At 39.5% G+C, this 24,000-nt stretch overlaps 1 protein-coding gene across 2 annotated transcripts in view; it reads left to right on the top strand.

The window, feature by feature from the left end:
* The window catches only part of faslg (Fas ligand (TNF superfamily, member 6)), a 40,831-nt gene that overhangs the window by 15,567 nt on the left and 1,264 nt on the right, over nt 1-24,000 (top strand). Inside the window, exons 1-3 of one of the 2 annotated variants that reach the window (XM_062039445.1) lie at nt 9,014-9,308; nt 10,888-10,938; nt 11,015-11,089. In XM_062039445.1, coding sequence (XP_061895429.1) covers nt 9,014-9,308; nt 10,888-10,938; nt 11,015-11,089 — 421 coding nt within the window. Of the gene's footprint in view, nt 1-9,013; nt 9,309-10,887; nt 10,939-11,014; nt 11,090-24,000 lie in introns of those variants that run through there. The other variant, XM_062039444.1, reaches the window with a different exon arrangement.

The raw sequence follows: 24,000 nt of genomic DNA, 5'->3' as shown, positions 1-24,000 counted from the left end.
CAAAGTATTTTAAGTGGGATTTTTCAGAAAAACAAATATATACAGTATCACAAAAACAACCTGTCTCTGTGATCACTATAGGTGTATAAATAATAATATAGTGTTAAATAAAATCAGTCCCTTGGGCACAAAACTGGAAATAATACAGCTCTCCAAAAAGTGCACTTCTGCTGCTATTTGACATAACTGTTTGTTATGATGCTTTGACATTTTTGCACTTTATTTCTTTATTGAAAGAAAATTCTATGAAGAGAAAAGTTGTTTGCAAATGTGGTTACAATGCTAAAAAAATGAAAAGTTAAAGCTAAAAAAAGAAATACACTTTATTGAGTTGACATTATTTCTTTATAGGGGGAAAGATGTGATGTTATGAGCTAGGGAAGTGTTTTTCAACCACTGTGCCGCGGCACACTAGTGTGCTGTGAGATACAGTCTGGTGTGCCGTGGAAGATTATCTAATTTCACCTATTTGGGTTAAAAATATTTTTTGCAAACCAGTAATTATAGTCTGCAAATGATGTGTTGTTGTTGAGTGTCGGTGCTGTCTAGAGCTCGGCAGCATAACCATGTAATACTCTTCCATATCAGCCTGTAGCTAATTGCTTTGTAGATGTCGGAAACAGCGGGAGGCAGCGTGCAGGTAAAAATGTGTCTAATGCTTAAACCAAAAATAAACAAAAGGTAAGTGCCCCTAAGAAAAGGCAGTAAACTTAGAGAAGGCTTTGCAGAACGAAACTGGCTACAAAGTAAACAAAAACAGAATGCTGGACAACAGCAAAGACTTACTGTGGAGCAAAGACAGCATCCGAATGTACATCCGAACATGACATAACAATGTCCACACAAAGAAGGATAAAAACAACTGAAATATTCTTGATCGCTAAAACAAAGTAGATCCGGGTAATATCGCTCAAAGGAAGACATGAAACTGCTGCTGGAAAATACCAAAAAAAGACAAAAAGGCCACCAAAATAGGAGCGCAAGACAAGAACTAAAACACTACACACAGGAAAACATAAAAAACTCCAAATAAGTCATGGCGTGATGTGACAGGTGGTGACAGTACACCTAATTTGAGACAAGAGCTATATTGATGCATGCTTGGTTATGCTTTAAATTCATATCCAACAACTGCGACAACGACTTTTTACTATCAACTGAGTTTTGTTTTTTTATGATTTCTGCTGGTGGCGTGCCTCCGGATTTTTTCAACGCAAACAATGTGCCTTGGCTCAAAAAAGGTTGAAAAACACTGAGCTAGGGAATATAACAACTACACTACCCAGCATGCAACGGGAGTGACGAGCATGCGCGGTAGCCCCGAAAAGTGTTGTTGCATGTCGCCACCCGGCAGCTAAGAATGAGGTTATGAGCACGCCGTGAAAGTAAACGTCAAGAACTCAGCCAACACGCCTCGTCTGCATTATTTATAATTAGACGGACAACACATATACAGTGTGATTTTGTAACGTTTACAAGGAAAGAAAAACAAAAGTTAAAAAAGGGAGATATGTTGTATATATATGTATGTATGTGCTGCGGTTGCTTTAAGAACGTTGCGACAGCTGCCGTAAAGGAGGTGCGTTGCTAGCCTGGTTGCTATGTTTCCGGTGGGTCGTAAAAGTGTTCGTCATGTGTTTGTACCCTGCTCAAATCTCTCAGTAAAGTTATTAATTGGATTATATTGTTTTGAACTTTATTTTTCCATTGTTTTTCCTGCTTTCCCTATCTGTGCCTAATGACTGAGCTACGTGACGTCAATTCTTGTGATGTCTCAAGGGGCATTTCTGGTCGGGACGGGATTCGTTCCGAGGGATTCGAATAAAGAACCAACTCTTTTTCTTTACTATAGTGGTCTCGATAACGGGTACCGGTTCTCAAATAGGGATTCGAGTCCAAAGACTCGGTTCTTTTCTTATCGAACAACCGGGAAAACCGGTTTCGAGTATCATCCCTAATTATAGCTGAAATGTTCTTAAATACAGAAATTAATGAGTTAATTTTAGGGGGATGGGAGTAATGCAACTTCCTGTGGATCATGTGACATTTATCAGAGGGTTAATCAAATGCGTTCCAGGACTGAAACCCAAGGGACACCACTCAAGTGTGAATTTCTTTTTTTTTTAATAGTAATATAAATAATTTAAAATATAATATTTCTGCACAACTGGGACTACAACGGTCCTGAGGGGCGCTATTTTGCAAAACCTACTTTTTTGTGTGCGTGTTTAAAGTCTGCATAGATCCCGGAAATGTGAACGCAAACCACGGAAGCAAGGCGGAAATATTTATAAAACATGCATCCTCCGCTGTCGCCATTTCTAATACAAAGTAGCGTATAGTTCGAACTTATGTCTGTCAGTAGACTCGCTATGGAAGCGCTAAAAACTACAAACCCCAAAACCAGTGAAGTTGGCACGTTGTGTAAATGGTAAATAAAAACAGAATACAATGATTTGCAAATCCTTTTCAACTTATATTCAATTGAATAGACTGCAAAGACAAGATATTTAATGTTCGAACTGGTAAACTTTGTTATTTTTTGCAAATATTAGCTCATTTGGAATTTGATGCCTGCAACATGTTTCAAAAAAGCTGGCACAAGTGGCAAAAAAGACTGATAAAGTTGAGGAATGCTCATCCCACGCTTTGCATTGGACTTGGTGATGTATGGCTTAGATGCTGCTGCTCGGCCATGGAAACCCATTCCATGAAGCTCTCTGCGTACTGTACGTGGGCTAATTGGAAGGTCACATGAAGTCTGGAGCTCTGTAGCAACTGACTGTGTAGAAAGTCTTTGCACTATGCGCTTCAGCATCCGCTGACCCCTCTCTGTCGGTTTACGTGGCCTACCACTTGGTGGCTGAGTTGCTGTTGTTCCCCAACTCTTCACTTTTCTTATAATAAAGTTGACTTTGGAATATTTAGGAGCGAGGAAATTTCACGACGGGATTTGTTGCACAGGTGGCATCCTATGACAGTTCCACGCTGGAAATCACTGAGAGCGGCCCATTCTTTCACAAATGTTTGTAGAAACAGTCTCCATGCCTAAGTGCTTTACATACACATATATATGGTATATCATCAATCAATCAAAGTTGACTTACTGTACATAACCCTCAATCACAAATGTCTCAAAGGGCTGCACAAGCCACAACATCCTCGCAGGTCCCACATCAGGACAAGAAAAAATTCAGCCCGATGTGAAGAACGAGATTTTTTGGAAGGGACCGCAGATGTGGGGGCCACCCCTAGGTGACGGGTGCAATAGTTGCCGAGTGGATACAGTTAATAATGTGATGTGTGTAATGTGTATATATATATATATATATATATATCAATGTCATATATAGTGCGTATATATATATGTCTTCATTTTTAAATTATAATAATTTGGGTTTTTTTACATTTACTGATATATATATATATATATATATATATATATATATGGTAACACTTTAGTATGGGGAACACATATTCACCATTAATTAGTTGCTTATTAACATGCAAATTAGTAACATATTGGCTCTTAATTAGTCATTATTAAGTACTCATTAATGCCTTATTCTGCATGGCCTTATTATACAACCAGTAAGCCATTAACTAAGAGTCTTCCCTCAATAACCTCAGAATTATTGCTTATTAGTAACCCTACCCTTTATATGTTCCCAATATAGTGTGTATGTATATATATATATATATATATTATTATATATACCGGTATATATATTATATATATATTATTATATATATATACATATATATATATATATATATATATATATATATATATATATATATATATATTATATATATATTATTATATATATATACATATATATATTATATATATGTATTATGTATGTATGTGTACATATGCATATATATGTATGTATGTATGTGTATATATATATATATATATATATATATATATGCATGTATGTGTGTGTATATATATATATATATATATATATATATATATATATATATATATATATATATATATATATATATGCATGTATGTGTGTGTATATATATATATATATATATATATATATATATATATGTATATATATATATATATATATATATATATATATATATATATATATATATATATATATATATATATATATATATATATATATATGTATATATGTAACGGCCCCCAGACACATTTTTTTTCTCAATGTGGCCCTCGAGTCAAAAATAACCAACAAGCCTCAGTGTAAATGTAGTACTTGACTAAGTAACACAGTAACACAACACAGACTGTTTGAATTTAGTATTTAATTTGTGTCTCTCGCTCTCGTCTCCTGCGACGTGATGACGTCACACATTTTCGTTACAAAGCCACATTGAATTTAATAGAAATCTATTTATGCGGAGATTCAAGAAAAGCAATTTTGTGTGAATGTTTCAAAGAACACAAAAATAGTTACAAAAAACAAACATATTTTGACAATATGAAAGTTAATTTGCAATACGAAAACCAGTTGACAAAATTAAGTTGAATGAAGTACAACTCTGGACGCGTTTTTACTGTGTACTTTTTTTGAGGGTGGGTGTTATTATCGAGTGATGAAATGATGATGAGTTGGATTGAGAAGGCTAAGGCGTCTTCTGGAACATTTCCCCCTAAAAGTGCCTTCCAAGAACTGTCAAGTGGTTTGGGTGAGATTTTTTTCAAGTCGGCCTGCAAAGGACCTGGTGCTGAAGTGAGCAGAGTGACTCTCCCGGTTGTCTGCACGACCTTTTTTTAATGTGGCTGCACCGTCTTGCCACCGCTCAGGAGAGCTGAAATATCACCGCTTGACACATATTCATATTAGAGACAGAAAAGGGGAACAAACTAGAGGCGCGCGCAAGAGCTTAGAGAAAGAATCTGGGTTAAAAGGAAAATGTTGTTTAAAAGTAGGACAGTGAGTCATTACTCCTTTTTTTGGAATAAGATGACTTAAGTGTGGGTCTGCTTCCTGACCCCCCCACGTAGTAAAACCAGCGGTATTGCAGTATTTCATAAACAAGTGAGTACAACCCTCATATATTTGAAACCATATACAAACCCCGTTTCCATATGAGTTGGGAAATTGTGTTAGATGTAAATATAAACGGAATACAATGATTTGCAAATCCTTTTCAACCCATATTCAGTTGAATATGCTACAAAGACAACATATTTGAGGTTCAAACTGATAAACTTTTTTTTTTTTTTTGCAAATAATCATTAACTTTAGAATTTGATGCCAGCAACACGTGACAAAGAAGTTGGGAAAGGTGGCAATAAATACTGATAAAGTTGAGGAATGCTCATCAAACACTTATTTGGAACATCCCACAGGTGTGCAGGCAAATTGGGAACAGGTGGGTGCCATGATTGGGTATAAAAGCAGCTTCCATGAAATGCTCAGTCATTCACAAACAAGGATGGGGCGAGGGTCACCACTTTGTCAACAAATTGTTGAACAGTTTAAGAAAAACCTTTGTCAACCAGCTATTGCAAGGAATTTAGGGATTTCACCATCTACGCTCTGTAATATCATCAACGGGTTCAGAGAATCTGGAGAAATCACTGCACATAAGCAGCTAAGCCCGTGACCTTCGATCCCTCAGGCTGTACTGCATCAACAAGCGACATCAGTGTGTAAAGGATATCACCACATGGGCTCAGGAACACTTCAAAAACCCACTGTCAGTAACTACAGTTGGTCGCTACATCTGTAAGTGCAGGTTAAAACTCTCCTATGCAAGGCGAAAACCGTTTATCAACAACACCCAGAAACGCCGTCGGCTTCGCTGGGCCCGAGATCATCTAAGATGGACTGATGCAAAGTGGAAAAGTGTTCTGTGGTCTGACGAGTCCACATTTCAAATTTTTTTTGGAAACTGTGGACGTCGTGTCCTCCGGACCAAAGAGGAAAAGAACCATCCGGATTGTTATAGGCGCAAAGTGTAAAAGCCAGTATCTGTGATGGTATGGGGGTGTATTAGTGCCCAAGGCATGGGTAACTTACACATCTGTGAAGGCGCCATTAATGCTGAAGGGTACATACAGGTTTTGGAGCAACATATGTTGCCATCCAAGCAACGTTACCATGGACGCCCCTGCTTATTTCAGCAAGACAATGCCAAGCCACGTGTTACAACAGCGTGGCTTCGTAGTAAAAGAGTGCGGGTACTAGACTGGCCTGCCTGTAGTCCAGACCTGTCTCCCATTGAAAATGTGTGGCGCATTATGAACCCTAAAATAGCACAACGGAGACCCCCGGACTGTTGAACAACTTAAGCTGTACATAAAGCAAGAATGGGAAAGAATTCCACCCGAGAAGCTTCAAAAATTTGTCTCCTCAGTTTACTGACAGTGGTTTTCTGAAGTGTTCCTGGTGATATCCCTTACACACTGATGTCAGTTTTTGATGCAGTACCGGAATCGAAGGCTGCTTACCTGCAGTGATTTCTCCAGATTTTCTGAACCTTTTGATGATATTACGGAGCGTAGATGGTGACATCCCTAAATTCCTTGCAATAGCTGGTTGAGAAATGTTTGTTCTTAAACTGTTGGACAATTTTCTCACGCATTTGTTGACAAAGTGGTGACCCTCGCCCCGTCCTTGTTTGTGAATGACTGAGCATTTCATGGAAGCTGCTTTTATACCCAATCATGGCACCCACCTGTTCCCAATTAGCCTGTTCACCTGTGGGATGTTCCAAATAAGCGTTTGATGAGCATGCCTCAACTTTCTCAGTCTTTTTTGCCACTTGTGCCAGCTTTTTTGAAACACGCCGCAGACATCAAATTCCAAATGAGCTAATATTTGCAAAAAATAACAAAAGTTTTGTAACGACCTGGACGCATCGTGGTGCGTGGTCGTTCTCCCAGGGATGCAAACGGCTTCGGACACAGCGTGCAGGTAGGACAAGTATTTATTTAAGCAAATAAATCAGATAGGAACAACAAAAACATGCTCATAGCCCGGAAAACAAAAACAAAGGGACTAGCGTGGGAGCTAGCAAGTAAAAATAGCTTAGCGTGAAAGCTAGCAGGAATCGAAGTGTCGTTAAGTGTTGCATATAAGCAAATTAGCAAGCCAGGCCGAGTGAGGCCAGGGCAAAGACTAAATAGCCCTCTGATTAGTGCCCGGACAACATGTGAGCGTCTCGAACACTAACCAGAGGCAGCTGAGCACAATCTGCCGTCATGGCAACCGAAACAAACACAAGGTGCTGAAAACACACGTGACACTAAAAAGTAAACAAACTGTGATCCGAGCAGCGGATCCTAACAAGTTTTCCAGTTCGAACGTTAAATATCTCGTCTTTGCAGTCTATTCACTTGAATACAGGTTGAAAAGTAGAGATGTCCGATAATATCGGCCGATAAATGCTTTAAAATGCAATGAGATTTCAAAAAGTAAGTAAAATTAATGACTTTTTAAAACGCCGCTGTACGGAGGGGCAACCATTCTCCCGAATTTCTCCCGATTTCCACCCGGACAACAATATTGGGGGCGTGCCTTAAAGGCACTGCCTTCAGCGTCCTCTACAACCTGCCGTCACGTCCGCTTTTCCTCCATACAAACAGCGTGCCGGCCCAGTCACATAATATATGCAGCTTATTACCATACTTGCCAACCTTGAGACCTCCAATATCGGGAGGTAGGGGGTGGGTTGGGGGGTTGGGTGGAGGGGGCGTGGTTGGGGGCGTGGTTATTTACAGCTAGAATTCACCAACTCGAGTATTTCATATATAATTCATATATATATATATATATATATATGTATGAAATACTTGAATTTCAGTGAATTCTAGCTATATATATATATATATATATATATATATATATATATATTTATTTTATTTACATAAAAGAAATACTTGAATTTCAGTGTTCCGGTGGCTGTCCATTAGATGGCAGTATTGTCCTGTTTAACTTCTCCGTTCATGATGAGTATATCATTTCGGCCACCGTGTCCAATGGAGAAGTCTGTTCTACATATTTACAGGCAACATACACCTTCCCCTTCGAACTGTCCTGGATGAACTGAAATTCTTGTTTCCATTCGTTTGAATTCGTTAGGCAAGCTGTTTATATTGTGGGAAAGCGGACGTGGGAACAGGCTGTCCCCACTCAGCCTCAGGTCCGCATTGAGCTGGAGGGGTCGTGGCCTCCAGCTCCGGCTGAATACCGGGAGTTTGTCGGGAGAAAATCTCTGCCGGGAGGTTGTCGGGAGAGGCGCTGAATACGGGAGGGTTGGCAAGTATCCTTATTACACACACATAAGTGAATGCAAAGCATACTTGATCAACAACCATACAGGTCACACTGAGGGTGGCCGTATAAACAACTTTAACACAGTTACAAATATGCGCCACACTGTGAACCCACACCAAGCAAGAATGACAAAACACATTTCGGGAGAACATCCGCACCGTAACACAACATAAACACAACACAACAAATACCCAGAACCCCTTGCAGCACTAACTCTTCCGGGACGCTACAATATACACCCCCCGCATTTACACAACGTGACAACTTCACTGCTTTTGGGGTTTGTACACGTTTGACCCTTCCAAGAAGCCTTCCTGGTCCCACCTCACACTTTAGAGTAGTCAGCGTACAGCTTGCACTGCAGTGTAGATGTACACCCAAGGAACAGAGGTCAACGCTGACACGGTGGTTGATTGTGTCAGTGGCTGCACGAGGGCCCTCCGTAACGGGCCACAGCTGAGAAACGGGGGACCCCCCCGGGGCCCCATGGTTAAGAAACGGTTCGAAATGTGAGTTTGTCGTCCGAATGAAGGCGTCGTCGGTGTTTCTACCCGGGTTGTGTCGTGCGGTGGCTGCATGAAGCTTGCATTGATGACGTCCGTGCAGGCCGTCGCGTGTGCGCGTGGGAGGAACCTGTGGTTGGAGGTGTTCACACTAGAGTGTACACCCCCTTGCATGCGAGCACACACACACACACACACACACACACACATAGAGTACATGGCAGTTGGAGCAGCACCATGAGCAATGACCAGAGTTATCCCTTCCCACAAATGTTGGCTGTGGATGGAGGTCAGTTTCAGCACCATCAGCACCACGGATCCGACCTGCTTCCAGGTTTGGTTCCCTGCTGGTCCTTCCCGCCTGCCCGGGAAAGGCCGAGGGGTCGGAGGGCAGGCGGCGGCTACGCGGGCGCCATCCCCGGGCTCGCCATGGTCATGCTGCTCTTGTTTGTGCTGGTGTTTGCGGCGCTGGGCTTCGGGGGGTACCAGATCCACAAAATGCAGACGGAGATGAGGGACATGCGCAAGGTAAGGAACTCGCACGGGATGCGCTGTCCATAGGCGTGGGTTTGATGGCAACTTTCAATCTTTAAAATAATTTTGGAAAACTCAATTTGATTGATTGATTGGGACTTTTATTAGTAGGTTGCACAGTGAAGTACATATTCCGTACAATTGACCACTAAATGGTAACACCCGAATAGGTTTTTCAACTTGTTTAAAGTCGGGGTTCACGTTAATCAATTCATTGTACCGGATAATGAACTAAAGACACAACCACCTTGACTTTGAACACACTGCACACGAGCGAATGAAGGTCATACTTAGTCAACAGCCATACATGTCACACTAAAGGTGGCCGTATTAAGAACGTCAACACTGTCATAAACATGTGCCGTATAGTGAAACCACACTAAACAACAACGACAAACACATTGTGGGAGAATATTTGCACTATATTTGCACACTACAGAACAAATTGCCAGAATTCCCTGCAGCGCCAACTCTTCCGGGACGCTACAATATAAACAAACGCCATCCACTGTAATAATACCAAGTACAATAGCGTATCTAGTCAATACTACTATGATTACATCGAAATTTTTAAACATCACAAAATCTTCTATAAAGTCAGTAAATATGTCCCTGGACACATGAGGACTTTGAATATGACCAAGGTATGATCCTGTAACTACTTGGTATCGGATCGACGCCTAAATGTGTGGTATCATCCAAAACTAATGTAAGGTATCAAACAACAGAAGAATAAGTGATTATTACATTTTAACAGAAGTGTAGGTAGAACATGTTAAAAGAGAAAGTAAGCAGATATTAACAGTAAATGAACAAGTAGATTAATAATGCATTTTCTACCACTTGTCCTTAATAATTTTGACAAAATAATAGGTAGATAAATGACACAATATGTTACTGCAAACAGGCTAACCTCCTCCAACTTCCAAGGACAAAGCTACGAACTATGGGAGATCGGGCTTTCTGCTCCGCTCTGTGGAACGCTCTCCCTGACCACCTGAGGGCACCTCAGACTGTGGATGATTTTAAAAAAGGCTTAAAAACCCATCTTTTTAAAAAAGCCTTTTTATAGATTTTTATAGATATGCATGCTGGTTCTAGCTATTGGGCTGTTTCTAGTTTTATATTTTATTTATTTTTATTACCTTTTATTATTATTATTACTATTTTCTTTTTCTTTTTTTTAACACTGAGGCACTTTGAGGTTGTTTGCTCAACGTAAAGTGCTTTTTACAAATAAAATCTATTATTATTATTATTATTATTATATGTCAGCAGCTTAATTTGGAGCCTTTGTTTACTTACTACTAAGTTACAAGTTGTCTTGTATGTTCACTATTTTATTTAAGGACAAACTTGCAGTACCCTAAGATTTTTTGTTAAAATAGAGCCAATAATGACATTTTTTGTGGTCCCCTTTATTTAGAAAAGTACCGAAATACTTTTGGTACCGGTCTGGGACAACACTAATACACACACACCGAGCACTCACTGGCAGAAATGTAGATCGGCGCCAATGGCGTCCCTTTAATTCTAAGGAAACTGAGACTTGGCGGTAACCTTTGATGTCTTGTTTCGCCGCCAGGCCAAGACCCTGCAGGAGCCGAGCAGAGCGGAGAAGCTAATCGGTGAGATTTTCGTTGTCGTACACGAAACCACAACGTGGCCGAACTGTGCAGTGAGTGAACCATGTGATGCTTTCAGGCGTCGGTGCAGAAGGCGCAGGGAAACGAGAGGAGAGGAAAGAAAGTGAGGAAAAGGCCGCGGCGCACATGCTAGGTAAATGTTTTACTCAAAGTGTTGGGACGCACCTTTTCATTTACTGGACGACTATGGAAGTAGAATATATATATATATATATATATATATATATATATATATATATATATATATATATATATATATATATATATATATATATATATATATATATATATATATATATATATATATATATATATATATATATATATATATATAGGATATTAATATTAATACATGTGCATATATTAATAAATATACAAATACAAATAAATAATTTGTATAAATAAATGTGTATTTGTAAATATATTTTTGAGATTTAAAATATATACAAATAAAATGTATAAATATAAAAATGTGACATACAAATAAATCAAGAATATGTATAAATAAACGCGTATTAGTAAATATATTTTTGAGATTTGAATATAAATATGATTGATTTTTGTATTTGTATTTGTATTGAATTAGCATATGTGGATCGCTTTTTTGCTTTTGTGTCGATGAGACATTCCTACCACAAACCAGATGCACAAATAAATGTGGAGTTACACACTCCCCTGAACAACCAGCAGAGGGCACTGCAGCCAGAGCGGTCTGGGTCACAGACATGGTCAGTGTCAGGTTCAAACACTGATGACATCTATTAAACGAGACAAGAGGCAAGGAACTAAACAGAGACAGAATTAAATTTGGCTCAATTGAGGAGAGACGTCTGGGCTGTACTCTTGTACACAGTCTCCACTACGCTCTGGCGAAAGATTGTACGCCTCCTCTTTTATTTGGACTTTCCCTGATTACATGGCAACAGCTGTTTCTAAGGGACGGGGGTCGTAAACAGCCATCGCCTTTGATTAAAACCGTTCAAAGAAAAGGTCCCTGTAGGGGAGTCAGGCCCTGCTTCCTCTTCACTTTGTAGATCTCGGGTCAAGACAATATATTTCTGTTGATTACAACACATGAAAGAAACAGAACACCTTCATGTCGCTTCCCATCCTACACAGTGGAGTTTTACAAGCCTTCTGCTTGGTAGATCAAAGACAGCTTTTGTCTTCTCGCCGGGAACTCATGGAAACACAAAGTTTTGTGATAACTTAGATACAATTATTCTGACAGTCAGACACTGGCAAGCCAATCAGAGGCACACTAGGGAGGGTCATATAGTGGATTAAATGGAGGGGTAAGTAATAACTAGTATTGATAACTGTTTCAGGTGTGTTGTAGTAGTGCCATGGTTGTATCTACTAGATGGTTTAGTCAGTCACTCAGCTTTTACAGGTGTTGATGTGACGACGACGTCTGGCAACATCCAAAAATATCTAACGAAGTAAAAGTGGAAGTAGGCGGAAAAAAAGATCCTCCAGTAATGTACAGATACAGCATTTCAGTACTACTACTACTAGTGAAGTAGGCCTCAATAGCCTTGGCCTTAGCTCTACTTCGTTAGCTGCTAGCTGGCTAACGTTGCCAGACGTCGTCGTCACATCAACACCTGTAAAAGCTTAGTGACTGACTAAACTATCTAGTAAATACAACCATGGCACTACTACAACACACCTGAAACAGTTATCAATACTAGTTATTACTTACCCCTCCATTTAATCCACTATATGACCCTCCCTAGTGTGCATCTGATTGGTTTGCCAGTGTCCGACCATGTCTGTGACCCAGACCGCTCTGGCTGCAGTGCCCTCTGCTGGTTGTTCAGGGGAGTGTGTAACTCCACATTCAAACTCGGTCACATTTATTTGTGCATCTGGTTCGTGGTAGGAATGTCTCGTCGACACAAAAGCAAAAAAGTGTGTAACTCCACATTTATTTGTGCATCTGGTTCGTGGTAGGAATGTCTCATCGACACAAAAGCAAAAAAGTGTGTAACTCCACATTTATTTGTGCATCTGGTTTGTGGTAGGAATGTCTCGTCGACACAAAATCAAAAAAGTGTGTAACTCCAAATGTATTTGTGCATCTGGTTCGTGGTAGGAATGTCTCATCGACACAAAGGCAAAAAAGTGTGTAACTCCACATTTATTTGTGCATCTGGTTCGTGGTAGGAATGTCTCATCGACACAAAGGCAAAAAAGTGTGTAACTCCACATTTATTTGTGCATCTGGTTTGTGGTAGGAATGTCTCATCGACACAAAGGCAAAAAAGTGTGTAACTCCACATTTATTTGTGCATCTGGTTTGTGGTAGGAATGTCTCGTCGACACAAAATCAAAAAAGTGTGTAACTCCAAATGTATTTGTGCATCTGGTTCGTGGGAGGAATGTCTCATCGACACAAAGGCAAAAAAGTGTGTAACTCCACATTTATTTGTGCATCTGGTTCGTAGTAGGAATGTCTCATCGACACAAAATCAAAAAAGTGTGTAACTCCAAATTTATTTGTGCATCTGGTTCGTGGTAGGAATGTCTCATCGACACAAAAGCAAAAAAGTGTGTATGTCCACATTTATTTGTGCATCTGGTTCGTGGTAGGAATGTCTCATCGACACAAAGGCAAAAAAGTGTGTAACTCCACATTTATTTGTGCATCTGGTTCGTGGTAGGAATGTCTCATCGACACAAAGGCAAAAAAGTGTGTAACTCCACATTTATTTGTGCATCTGGTTTGTGGTAGGAATGTCTCATCGACACAAAATCAAAAAAGTGTGTAACTCCACATTTATTTGTGCATCCGGTTCGTGGTAGGAATGTCTCATCGACACAAAAGCAAAAAAGTATGTATGTCCACATTTATTTGTGCATCTGGGTCGTGGTAGGAATGTCTCGTCGACACAAAATCAAAAAAGTGTGTAACTCCACATTTATTTGTGCATCTGGTTCGTGGGAGGAATGTCTCGTCAACACAAAATCAAAAAAGTGTGTAACTCCAAATGTATTTGTGCATCTGGTTCGTGGTAGGAATGTCTCATCGACACAAAGGCAAAAAAGTGTGTAACTCCACATTTATTTGTGCATCTGGTTCGTGGTAGGAATGTCTCATCGACACAAAAGCAAAAAAGTGTGTAACTCCACATTTATTTGTGCATCTGGTTCGTGGTAGGAATGTCTCGTCAACACAAAATCAAAAAAGTGTGTAACTCCACATTTATTTGTGCATCTGGTTCATGGGAGGAATGTCTCGTCGACACAAAATCAAAAAAGTGTGTAACTCCAAATGTATTTGTGCATCTGGTTCGTGGTAGGAATGTCTCATCGACACAAAGGCAAAAAAGTGTGTAACTCCACATTTATTTGTGCATCTGGTTCGTGGTAGGAATGTCTCATCGACACAAAAGCAAAAAAGTGTGTAACTCCACAATTATTTGTGCATCTGGTTCGTGGTAGGAATGTCTCGTCGACACAAAATCAAAAAAGTGTGTAACTCCACATTTATTTGTGCATCTGGTTCGTGGGAGGAATGTCTCGTCAACACAAAATCAAAAAAGTGTGTAACTCCAAATGTATTTGTGCATCTGGTTCGTGGTAGGAATGTCTCATCGACACAAAGGCAAAAAAGTGTGTAACTCCACATTTATTTGTGCATCTGGTTCGTGGTAGGAATGTCTCATCGACACAAAAGCAAAAAAGTGTGTAACTCCACAATTATTTGTGCATCTGGTTCGTGGTAGGAATGTCTCGTCGACACAAAATCAAAAAAGTGTCTAACTCCACATTTATTTGTGCATCTGGTTCGTGGGAGGAATGTCTCGTCAACACAAAATCAAAAAAGTGTGTAACTCCACATTTATTTGTGCATCTGGTTCGTGGTAGGAATGTCTCGTCGACACAAAATCAAAAAAGTGTGTAACTCCACATTTATTTGTGCATCTGGTTCGTGGGAGGAATGTCTCGTCAACACAAAATCAAAAAAGTGTGTAACTCCAAATGTATTTGTGCATCTGGTTCGTGGTAGGAATGTCTCATCGACACAAAGGCAAAAAAGTGTGTAACTCCACATTTATTTGTGCATCTGGTTCGTGGGAGGAATGTCTCATCGACACAAAAGCAAAAAAGTGTGTAACTCCACAATTATTTGTGCATCTGGTTCGTGGTAGGAATGTCTCGTCGACACAAAATCAAAAAAGTGTGTAACTCCACATTTATTTGTGCATCTGGTTCGTGGGAGGAATGTCTCGTCAACACAAAATCAAAAAAGTGTGTAACTCCACATTTATTTGTGCATCTGGTTCGTGGGAGGAATGTCTCGTCGACACAAAATCAAAAAAGTGTGTAACTCCAAATGTATTTGTGCATCTGGTTCGTGGTAGGAATGTCTCATCGACACAAAGGCAAAAAAGTGTGTAACTCCACATTTATTTGTGCATCTGGTTCGTGGTAGGAATGTCTCGTCGACACAAAAGCAAAAAAGTGTGTAACTCCACATTTATTTGTGCATCTGGTTTGTGGTAGGAATGTCTCATCGACACAAAAGCAAAAAAGTGTGTAACTCCACAATTATTTGTGCATCTGGTTCGTGGTAGGAATGTCTCGTCGACACAAAATCAAAAAAGTGTGTAACTCCACATTTATTTGTGCATCTGGTTTGTGGTAGGAATGTCTCATCGACACAAAAGCAAAAAAGTGTGTAACTCCACAATTATTTGTGCATCTGGTTCGTGGTAGGAATGTCTCATCGACACAAAAGCAAAAAAGTGTGTAACTCCACATTTATTTGTGCATCTGGTTCGTGGGAGGAATGTCTCATCGACACAAAAGCAAAAAAGTGTGTAACTCCACATTTATTTGTGCATCTGGTTCGTGGTAGGAATGTCTCATCGACACAAAAGCAAAAAAGTGTGTAACTCCACATTTATTTGTGCATCTGGTTTGTGGTAGGAATGTCTCGTCGACACAAAATCAAAAAAGTGTGTAACTCCAAATTTATTTGTGCATCTGTTTCGTGGTAGGAAGGTCTCATCGACACAAAGGCAAAAAAGTGTGTAACTCCACATTTATTTGTGCATCTGGTTCGTGGTAGGAATGTCTCGTCGACACAAAAGCAAAAAAGTGTGTAACTCCACATTTATTTGTGCATCTGGTTCGTGGTAGGAATGTCTCGTCGACACAAAAGCAAAAAAGTGTGTAACTCCACATGAATTTGTGCATCTGGTTTGTGGTAGGAATGTCTCGTCGACACAAAATCAAAAAAGTGTGTAACTCCACATTTATTTGTGCATCTGGTTCGTGGTAGGAATGTCTCATCGACACAAAAGCAAAAAAGTGTGTAACTCCACATTTATTTGTGCATCTGGTTCGTGGTAGGAATGTCTCATCGACACAAAAGCAAAAAAGTGTGTAACTCCACATTTATTTGTGCATCTGGTTCGTGGTAGGAATGTCTCGTCGTCACAAAAGCAAAAAAGTGTGTAACTCCACATTTATTTGTGCATCTGGTTCGTGGTAGGAATGTCTCGTCGACACAAAAGCAAAAAAGTGTGTAACTCCACATGAATTTGTGCATCTGGTTTGTGGTAGGAATGTCTCGTCGACACAAAATCAAAAAAGTGTGTAACTCCACATTTATTTGTGCATCTGGTTCGTGGTAGGAATGTCTCATCGACACAAAGACAAAAAAGTGTGTAACTCCACATTTATTTGTGCATCTGGTTTGTGGTAGGAATGTCTCATCGACACAAAAGCAAAAAAGTGTGTAACTCCACATTTATTTGTGCATCTGGTTCGTGGTAGGAATGTCTCATCGACACAAAGACAAAAAAGTGTGTAACTCCACATTTATTTGTGCATCTGGTTTGTGGTAGGAATGTCTCATCGACACAAAATCAAAAAAGTGTGTAACTCCACATTTATTTGTGCATCTGGTTCGTGGTAGGAATGTCTCATCGACACAAAAGCAAAAAAGTGTGTAACTCCACATTTATTTGTGCATCTGGTTCGTGGTAGGAACGTCTCATCGACACAAAAGCAAAAAAGTGTGTAACTCCACATTTATTTGTGCATCTGGTTCGTGGTAGGAATGTCTCGTCGACACAAAAGCAAAAAAGTGTGTAACTCCACATTTATTTGTGCATCTGGTTCGTGGTAGGAACGTCTCATCGACACAAAAGCAAAAAAGTGTGTAACTCCACATTTATTTGTGCATCTGGTTCGTGGTAGGAATGTCTCGTCGACACAAAATCAAAAAAGTGTTTAACTCCACAATTATTTGTGCATCTGGTTCGTGGTAGGAATGTCTCATCGACACAAAGGCAAAAAAGTGTGTAACTCCACATTTATTTGTGCATCTGGTTCGTGGTAGGAATGTCTCATCGACACAAAAGCAAAAAAGTGTGTAACTCCACATTTATTTGTGCATCTGGTTCGTGGTAGGAATGTCTCGTCGACACAAAATCAAAAAAGTGTGTAACTCCACATTTATTTGTGCATCTGGTTTGTGGTAGGAATGTCTCATCGACACAAAAGCAAAAAAGTGTGTAACTCCACATTTATTTGTGCATCTGGTTCGTGGTAGGAATGTCTCGTCGACACAAAATCAAAAAAGTGTGTAACTCCACATTTATTTGTGCATCTGGTTCGTGGTAGGAATGTCTCATCGACACAAAGGCAAAAAAGTGTGTAACTCCACATTTATTTGTGCATCTGGTTTGTGGTAGGAATGTCTCATCGACACAAAATCAAAAAAGTGTGTAACTCCACATTTATTTGTGCATCTGGTTCGTGGTAGGAATGTCTCGTCGACACAAAATCAAAAAAGTGTGTAACTCCACATTTATTTGTGCATCTGGTTCGTGGTAGGAATGTCTCATCGACACAAAAGCAAAAAAGTGAGTATGTCCACATTTATTTGTGCATCTGGTTCGTGGTAGGAATGTCTCATCGACACAAAAGCAAAAAAGTGTGTAACTCCACATTTATTTGTGCATCTGGTTCGTGGTAGGAATGTCTCGTCGACACAAAATCAAAAAAGTGTGTAACTCCATATTTATTTGTGCATCTGGTTCGTGGGAGGAATGTCTCATCGACACAAAAGCAAAAAAGTGTGTATGTCCACATTTATTTGTGCATCTGGTTCGTGGTAGGAATGTCTCATCGACACAAAAGCAAAAAAGTGTGTAACTCCACATTTATTTGTGCATCTGGTTCGTGGTAGGAATGTCTCGTCGACACAAAATCAAAAAAGTGTGTAACTCCACATTTATTTGTGCATCTGGTTCGTGGTAGGAATGTCTCATCGACACAAAAGCAAAAAAGTGAGTATGTCCACATTTATTTGTGCATCTGGTTCGTGGTAGGAATGTCTCATCGACACAAAAGCAAAAAAGTGTGTAACTCCACATTTATTTGTGCATCTGGTTCGTGGTAGGAATGTCTCGTCGACACAAAATCAAAAAAGTGTGTAACTCCATATTTATTTGTTCATCTGGTTCGTGGGAGGAATGTCTCATCGACACAAAAGCAAAAAAGTGTGTATGTCCACATTTATTTGTGCATCTGGTTCGTGGTAGGAATGTCTCATCGACACAAAAGCAAAAAAGTGTGTAACTCCACATTTATTTGTGCATCTGGTTCGTGGTAGGAATGTCTCATCGACACAAAGGCAAAAAAGTGTGTAACTCCACATTTATTTGTGCATCTGGTTCGTGGTAGGAATGTCTCATCGACACAAAAGCAAAAAAGTGTGTAAATCCACATTTATTTGTGCATCTGGTTCGTGGGAGGAATGTCTCATCGACACAAAAGCAAAAAAGTGTGTAACTCCACATTTATTTGTGCATCTGGTTCGTGGTAGGAATGTCTCATCGACACAAAGGCAAAAAAGTGTGTAACTCCACATTTATTTGTGCATCTGGTTCGTGGTAGGAATGTCTCATCGACACAAAAGCAAAAAAGTGTGTAAATCCACATTTATTTGTGCATCTGGTTCGTGGTAGGAATGTCTCGTCAACACAAAATCAAAAAAGTGTGTAACTCCACATTTATTTGTGCATCTGGTTCATGGGAGGAATGTCTCGTCGACACAAAATCAAAAAAGTGTGTAACTCCAAATGTATTTGTGCATCTGGTTCGTGGTAGGAATGTCTCATCGACACAAAGGCAAAAAAGTGTGTAACTCCACATTTATTTGTGCATCTGGTTCGTGGTAGGAATGTCTCATCGACACAAAAGCAAAAAAGTGTGTAACTCCACAATTATTTGTGCATCTGGTTCGTGGTAGGAATGTCTCGTCGACACAAAATCAAAAAAGTGTGTAACTCCACATTTATTTGTGCATCTGGTTCGTGGGAGGAATGTCTCGTCAACACAAAATCAAAAAAGTGTGTAACTCCAAATGTATTTGTGCATCTGGTTCGTGGTAGGAATGTCTCATCGACACAAAGGCAAAAAAGTGTGTAACTCCACATTTATTTGTGCATCTGGTTCGTGGTAGGAATGTCTCATCGACACAAAAGCAAAAAAGTGTGTAACTCCACAATTATTTGTGCATCTGGTTCGTGGTAGGAATGTCTCGTCGACACAAAATCAAAAAAGTGTCTAACTCCACATTTATTTGTGCATCTGGTTCGTGGGAGGAATGTCTCGTCAACACAAAATCAAAAAAGTGTGTAACTCCACATTTATTTGTGCATCTGGTTCGTGGTAGGAATGTCTCGTCGACACAAAATCAAAAAAGTGTGTAACTCCACATTTATTTGTGCATCTGGTTCGTGGGAGGAATGTCTCGTCAACACAAAATCAAAAAAGTGTGTAACTCCAAATGTATTTGTGCATCTGGTTCGTGGTAGGAATGTCTCATCGACACAAAGGCAAAAAAGTGTGTAACTCCACATTTATTTGTGCATCTGGTTCGTGGGAGGAATGTCTCATCGACACAAAAGCAAAAAAGTGTGTAACTCCACAATTATTTGTGCATCTGGTTCGTGGTAGGAATGTCTCGTCGACACAAAATCAAAAAAGTGTGTAACTCCACATTTATTTGTGCATCTGGTTCGTGGGAGGAATGTCTCGTCAACACAAAATCAAAAAAGTGTGTAACTCCACATTTATTTGTGCATCTGGTTCGTGGGAGGAATGTCTCGTCGACACAAAATCAAAAAAGTGTGTAACTCCAAATGTATTTGTGCATCTGGTTCGTGGTAGGAATGTCTCATCGACACAAAGGCAAAAAAGTGTGTAACTCCACATTTATTTGTGCATCTGGTTCGTGGTAGGAATGTCTCGTCGACACAAAAGCAAAAAAGTGTGTAACTCCACATTTATTTGTGCATCTGGTTTGTGGTAGGAATGTCTCATCGACACAAAAGCAAAAAAGTGTGTAACTCCACAATTATTTGTGCATCTGGTTCGTGGTAGGAATGTCTCGTCGACACAAAATCAAAAAAGTGTGTAACTCCACATTTATTTGTGCATCTGGTTTGTGGTAGGAATGTCTCATCGACACAAAAGCAAAAAAGTGTGTAACTCCACAATTATTTGTGCATCTGGTTCGTGGTAGGAATGTCTCATCGACACAAAAGCAAAAAAGTGTGTAACTCCACATTTATTTGTGCATCTGGTTCGTGGGAGGAATGTCTCATCGACACAAAAGCAAAAAAGTGTGTAACTCCACATTTATTTGTGCATCTGGTTCGTGGTAGGAATGTCTCATCGACACAAAAGCAAAAAAGTGTGTAACTCCACATTTATTTGTGCATCTGGTTTGTGGTAGGAATGTCTCGTCGACACAAAATCAAAAAAGTGTGTAACTCCAAATTTATTTGTGCATCTGTTTCGTGGTAGGAAGGTCTCATCGACACAAAGGCAAAAAAGTGTGTAACTCCACATTTATTTGTGCATCTGGTTCGTGGTAGGAATGTCTCGTCGACACAAAAGCAAAAAAGTGTGTAACTCCACATTTATTTGTGCATCTGGTTCGTGGTAGGAATGTCTCGTCGACACAAAAGCAAAAAAGTGTGTAACTCCACATGAATTTGTGCATCTGGTTTGTGGTAGGAATGTCTCGTCGACACAAAATCAAAAAAGTGTGTAACTCCACATTTATTTGTGCATCTGGTTCGTGGTAGGAATGTCTCATCGACACAAAAGCAAAAAAGTGTGTAACTCCACATTTATTTGTGCATCTGGTTCGTGGTAGGAATGTCTCATCGACACAAAAGCAAAAAAGTGTGTAACTCCACATTTATTTGTGCATCTGGTTCGTGGTAGGAATGTCTCGTCGTCACAAAAGCAAAAAAGTGTGTAACTCCACATTTATTTGTGCATCTGGTTCGTGGTAGGAATGTCTCGTCGACACAAAAGCAAAAAAGTGTGTAACTCCACATGAATTTGTGCATCTGGTTTGTGGTAGGAATGTCTCGTCGACACAAAATCAAAAAAGTGTGTAACTCCACATTTATTTGTGCATCTGGTTCGTGGTAGGAATGTCTCATCGACACAAAGACAAAAAAGTGTGTAACTCCACATTTATTTGTGCATCTGGTTTGTGGTAGGAATGTCTCATCGACACAAAAGCAAAAAAGTGTGTAACTCCACATTTATTTGTGCATCTGGTTCGTGGTAGGAATGTCTCATCGACACAAAGACAAAAAAGTGTGTAACTCCACATTTATTTGTGCATCTGGTTTGTGGTAGGAATGTCTCATCGACACAAAATCAAAAAAGTGTGTAACTCCACATTTATTTGTGCATCTGGTTCGTGGTAGGAATGTCTCATCGACACAAAAGCAAAAAAGTGTGTAACTCCACATTTATTTGTGCATCTGGTTCGTGGTAGGAACGTCTCATCGACACAAAAGCAAAAAAGTGTGTAACTCCACATTTATTTGTGCATCTGGTTCGTGGTAGGAATGTCTCGTCGACACAAAAGCAAAAAAGTGTGTAACTCCACATTTATTTGTGCATCTGGTTCGTGGTAGGAACGTCTCATCGACACAAAAGCAAAAAAGTGTGTAACTCCACATTTATTTGTGCATCTGGTTCGTGGTAGGAATGTCTCGTCGACACAAAATCAAAAAAGTGTTTAACTCCACAATTATTTGTGCATCTGGTTCGTGGTAGGAATGTCTCATCGACACAAAGGCAAAAAAGTGTGTAACTCCACATTTATTTGTGCATCTGGTTCGTGGTAGGAATGTCTCATCGACACAAAAGCAAAAAAGTGTGTAACTCCACATTTATTTGTGCATCTGGTTCGTGGTAGGAATGTCTCGTCGACACAAAATCAAAAAAGTGTGTAACTCCACATTTATTTGTGCATCTGGTTTGTGGTAGGAATGTCTCATCGACACAAAAGCAAAAAAGTGTGTAACTCCACATTTATTTGTGCATCTGGTTCGTGGTAGGAATGTCTCGTCGACACAAAATCAAAAAAGTGTGTAACTCCACATTTATTTGTGCATCTGGTTCGTGGTAGGAATGTCTCATCGACACAAAGGCAAAAAAGTGTGTAACTCCACATTTATTTGTGCATCTGGTTTGTGGTAGGAATGTCTCATCGACACAAAATCAAAAAAGTGTGTAACTCCACATTTATTTGTGCATCTGGTTCGTGGTAGGAATGTCTCGTCGACACAAAATCAAAAAAGTGTGTAACTCCACATTTATTTGTGCATCTGGTTCGTGGTAGGAATGTCTCATCGACACAAAAGCAAAAAAGTGAGTATGTCCACATTTATTTGTGCATCTGGTTCGTGGTAGGAATGTCTCATCGACACAAAAGCAAAAAAGTGTGTAACTCCACATTTATTTGTGCATCTGGTTCGTGGTAGGAATGTCTCGTCGACACAAAATCAAAAAAGTGTGTAACTCCATATTTATTTGTGCATCTGGTTCGTGGGAGGAATGTCTCATCGACACAAAAGCAAAAAAGTGTGTATGTCCACATTTATTTGTGCATCTGGTTCGTGGTAGGAATGTCTCATCGACACAAAAGCAAAAAAGTGTGTAACTCCACATTTATTTGTGCATCTGGTTCGTGGTAGGAATGTCTCGTCGACACAAAATCAAAAAAGTGTGTAACTCCACATTTATTTGTGCATCTGGTTCGTGGTAGGAATGTCTCATCGACACAAAAGCAAAAAAGTGAGTATGTCCACATTTATTTGTGCATCTGGTTCGTGGTAGGAATGTCTCATCGACACAAAAGCAAAAAAGTGTGTAACTCCACATTTATTTGTGCATCTGGTTCGTGGTAGGAATGTCTCGTCGACACAAAATCAAAAAAGTGTGTAACTCCATATTTATTTGTTCATCTGGTTCGTGGGAGGAATGTCTCATCGACACAAAAGCAAAAAAGTGTGTATGTCCACATTTATTTGTGCATCTGGTTCGTGGTAGGAATGTCTCATCGACACAAAAGCAAAAAAGTGTGTAACTCCACATTTATTTGTGCATCTGGTTCGTGGTAGGAATGTCTCATCGACACAAAGGCAAAAAAGTGTGTAACTCCACATTTATTTGTGCATCTGGTTCGTGGTAGGAATGTCTCATCGACACAAAAGCAAAAAAGTGTGTAAATCCACATTTATTTGTGCATCTGGTTCGTGGGAGGAATGTCTCATCGACACAAAAGCAAAAAAGTGTGTAACTCCACATTTATTTGTGCATCTGGTTCGTGGTAGGAATGTCTCATCGACACAAAGGCAAAAAAGTGTGTAACTCCACATTTATTTGTGCATCTGGTTCGTGGTAGGAATGTCTCATCGACACAAAAGCAAAAAAGTGTGTAAATCCACATTTATTTGTGCATCTGGTTCGTGGGAGGAATGTCTCATCGACACAAAAGCAAAAAAGCGGTCCACATATGCAAATTCAATACAAATACAAATACAAAAATCAATCATATTTATATTCAAACCTCAAAAATATATTTACAAATACACGTTTATTCATACAAATTCTTGATTTATGTGTATGTCACATTTTTATATTTATACATTTTATTTGTATGTATTTTTTTTATACAAATTATTTATTTATTTGTATATA

Source organism: Entelurus aequoreus, linkage group LG27 (genome assembly GCF_033978785.1).
Source record: "Entelurus aequoreus isolate RoL-2023_Sb linkage group LG27, RoL_Eaeq_v1.1, whole genome shotgun sequence".
Classification (NCBI taxonomy): Eukaryota; Metazoa; Chordata; class Actinopteri; order Syngnathiformes; family Syngnathidae; genus Entelurus; species Entelurus aequoreus.
This window is presented reverse-complemented; position numbering and strand designations above follow the sequence as displayed.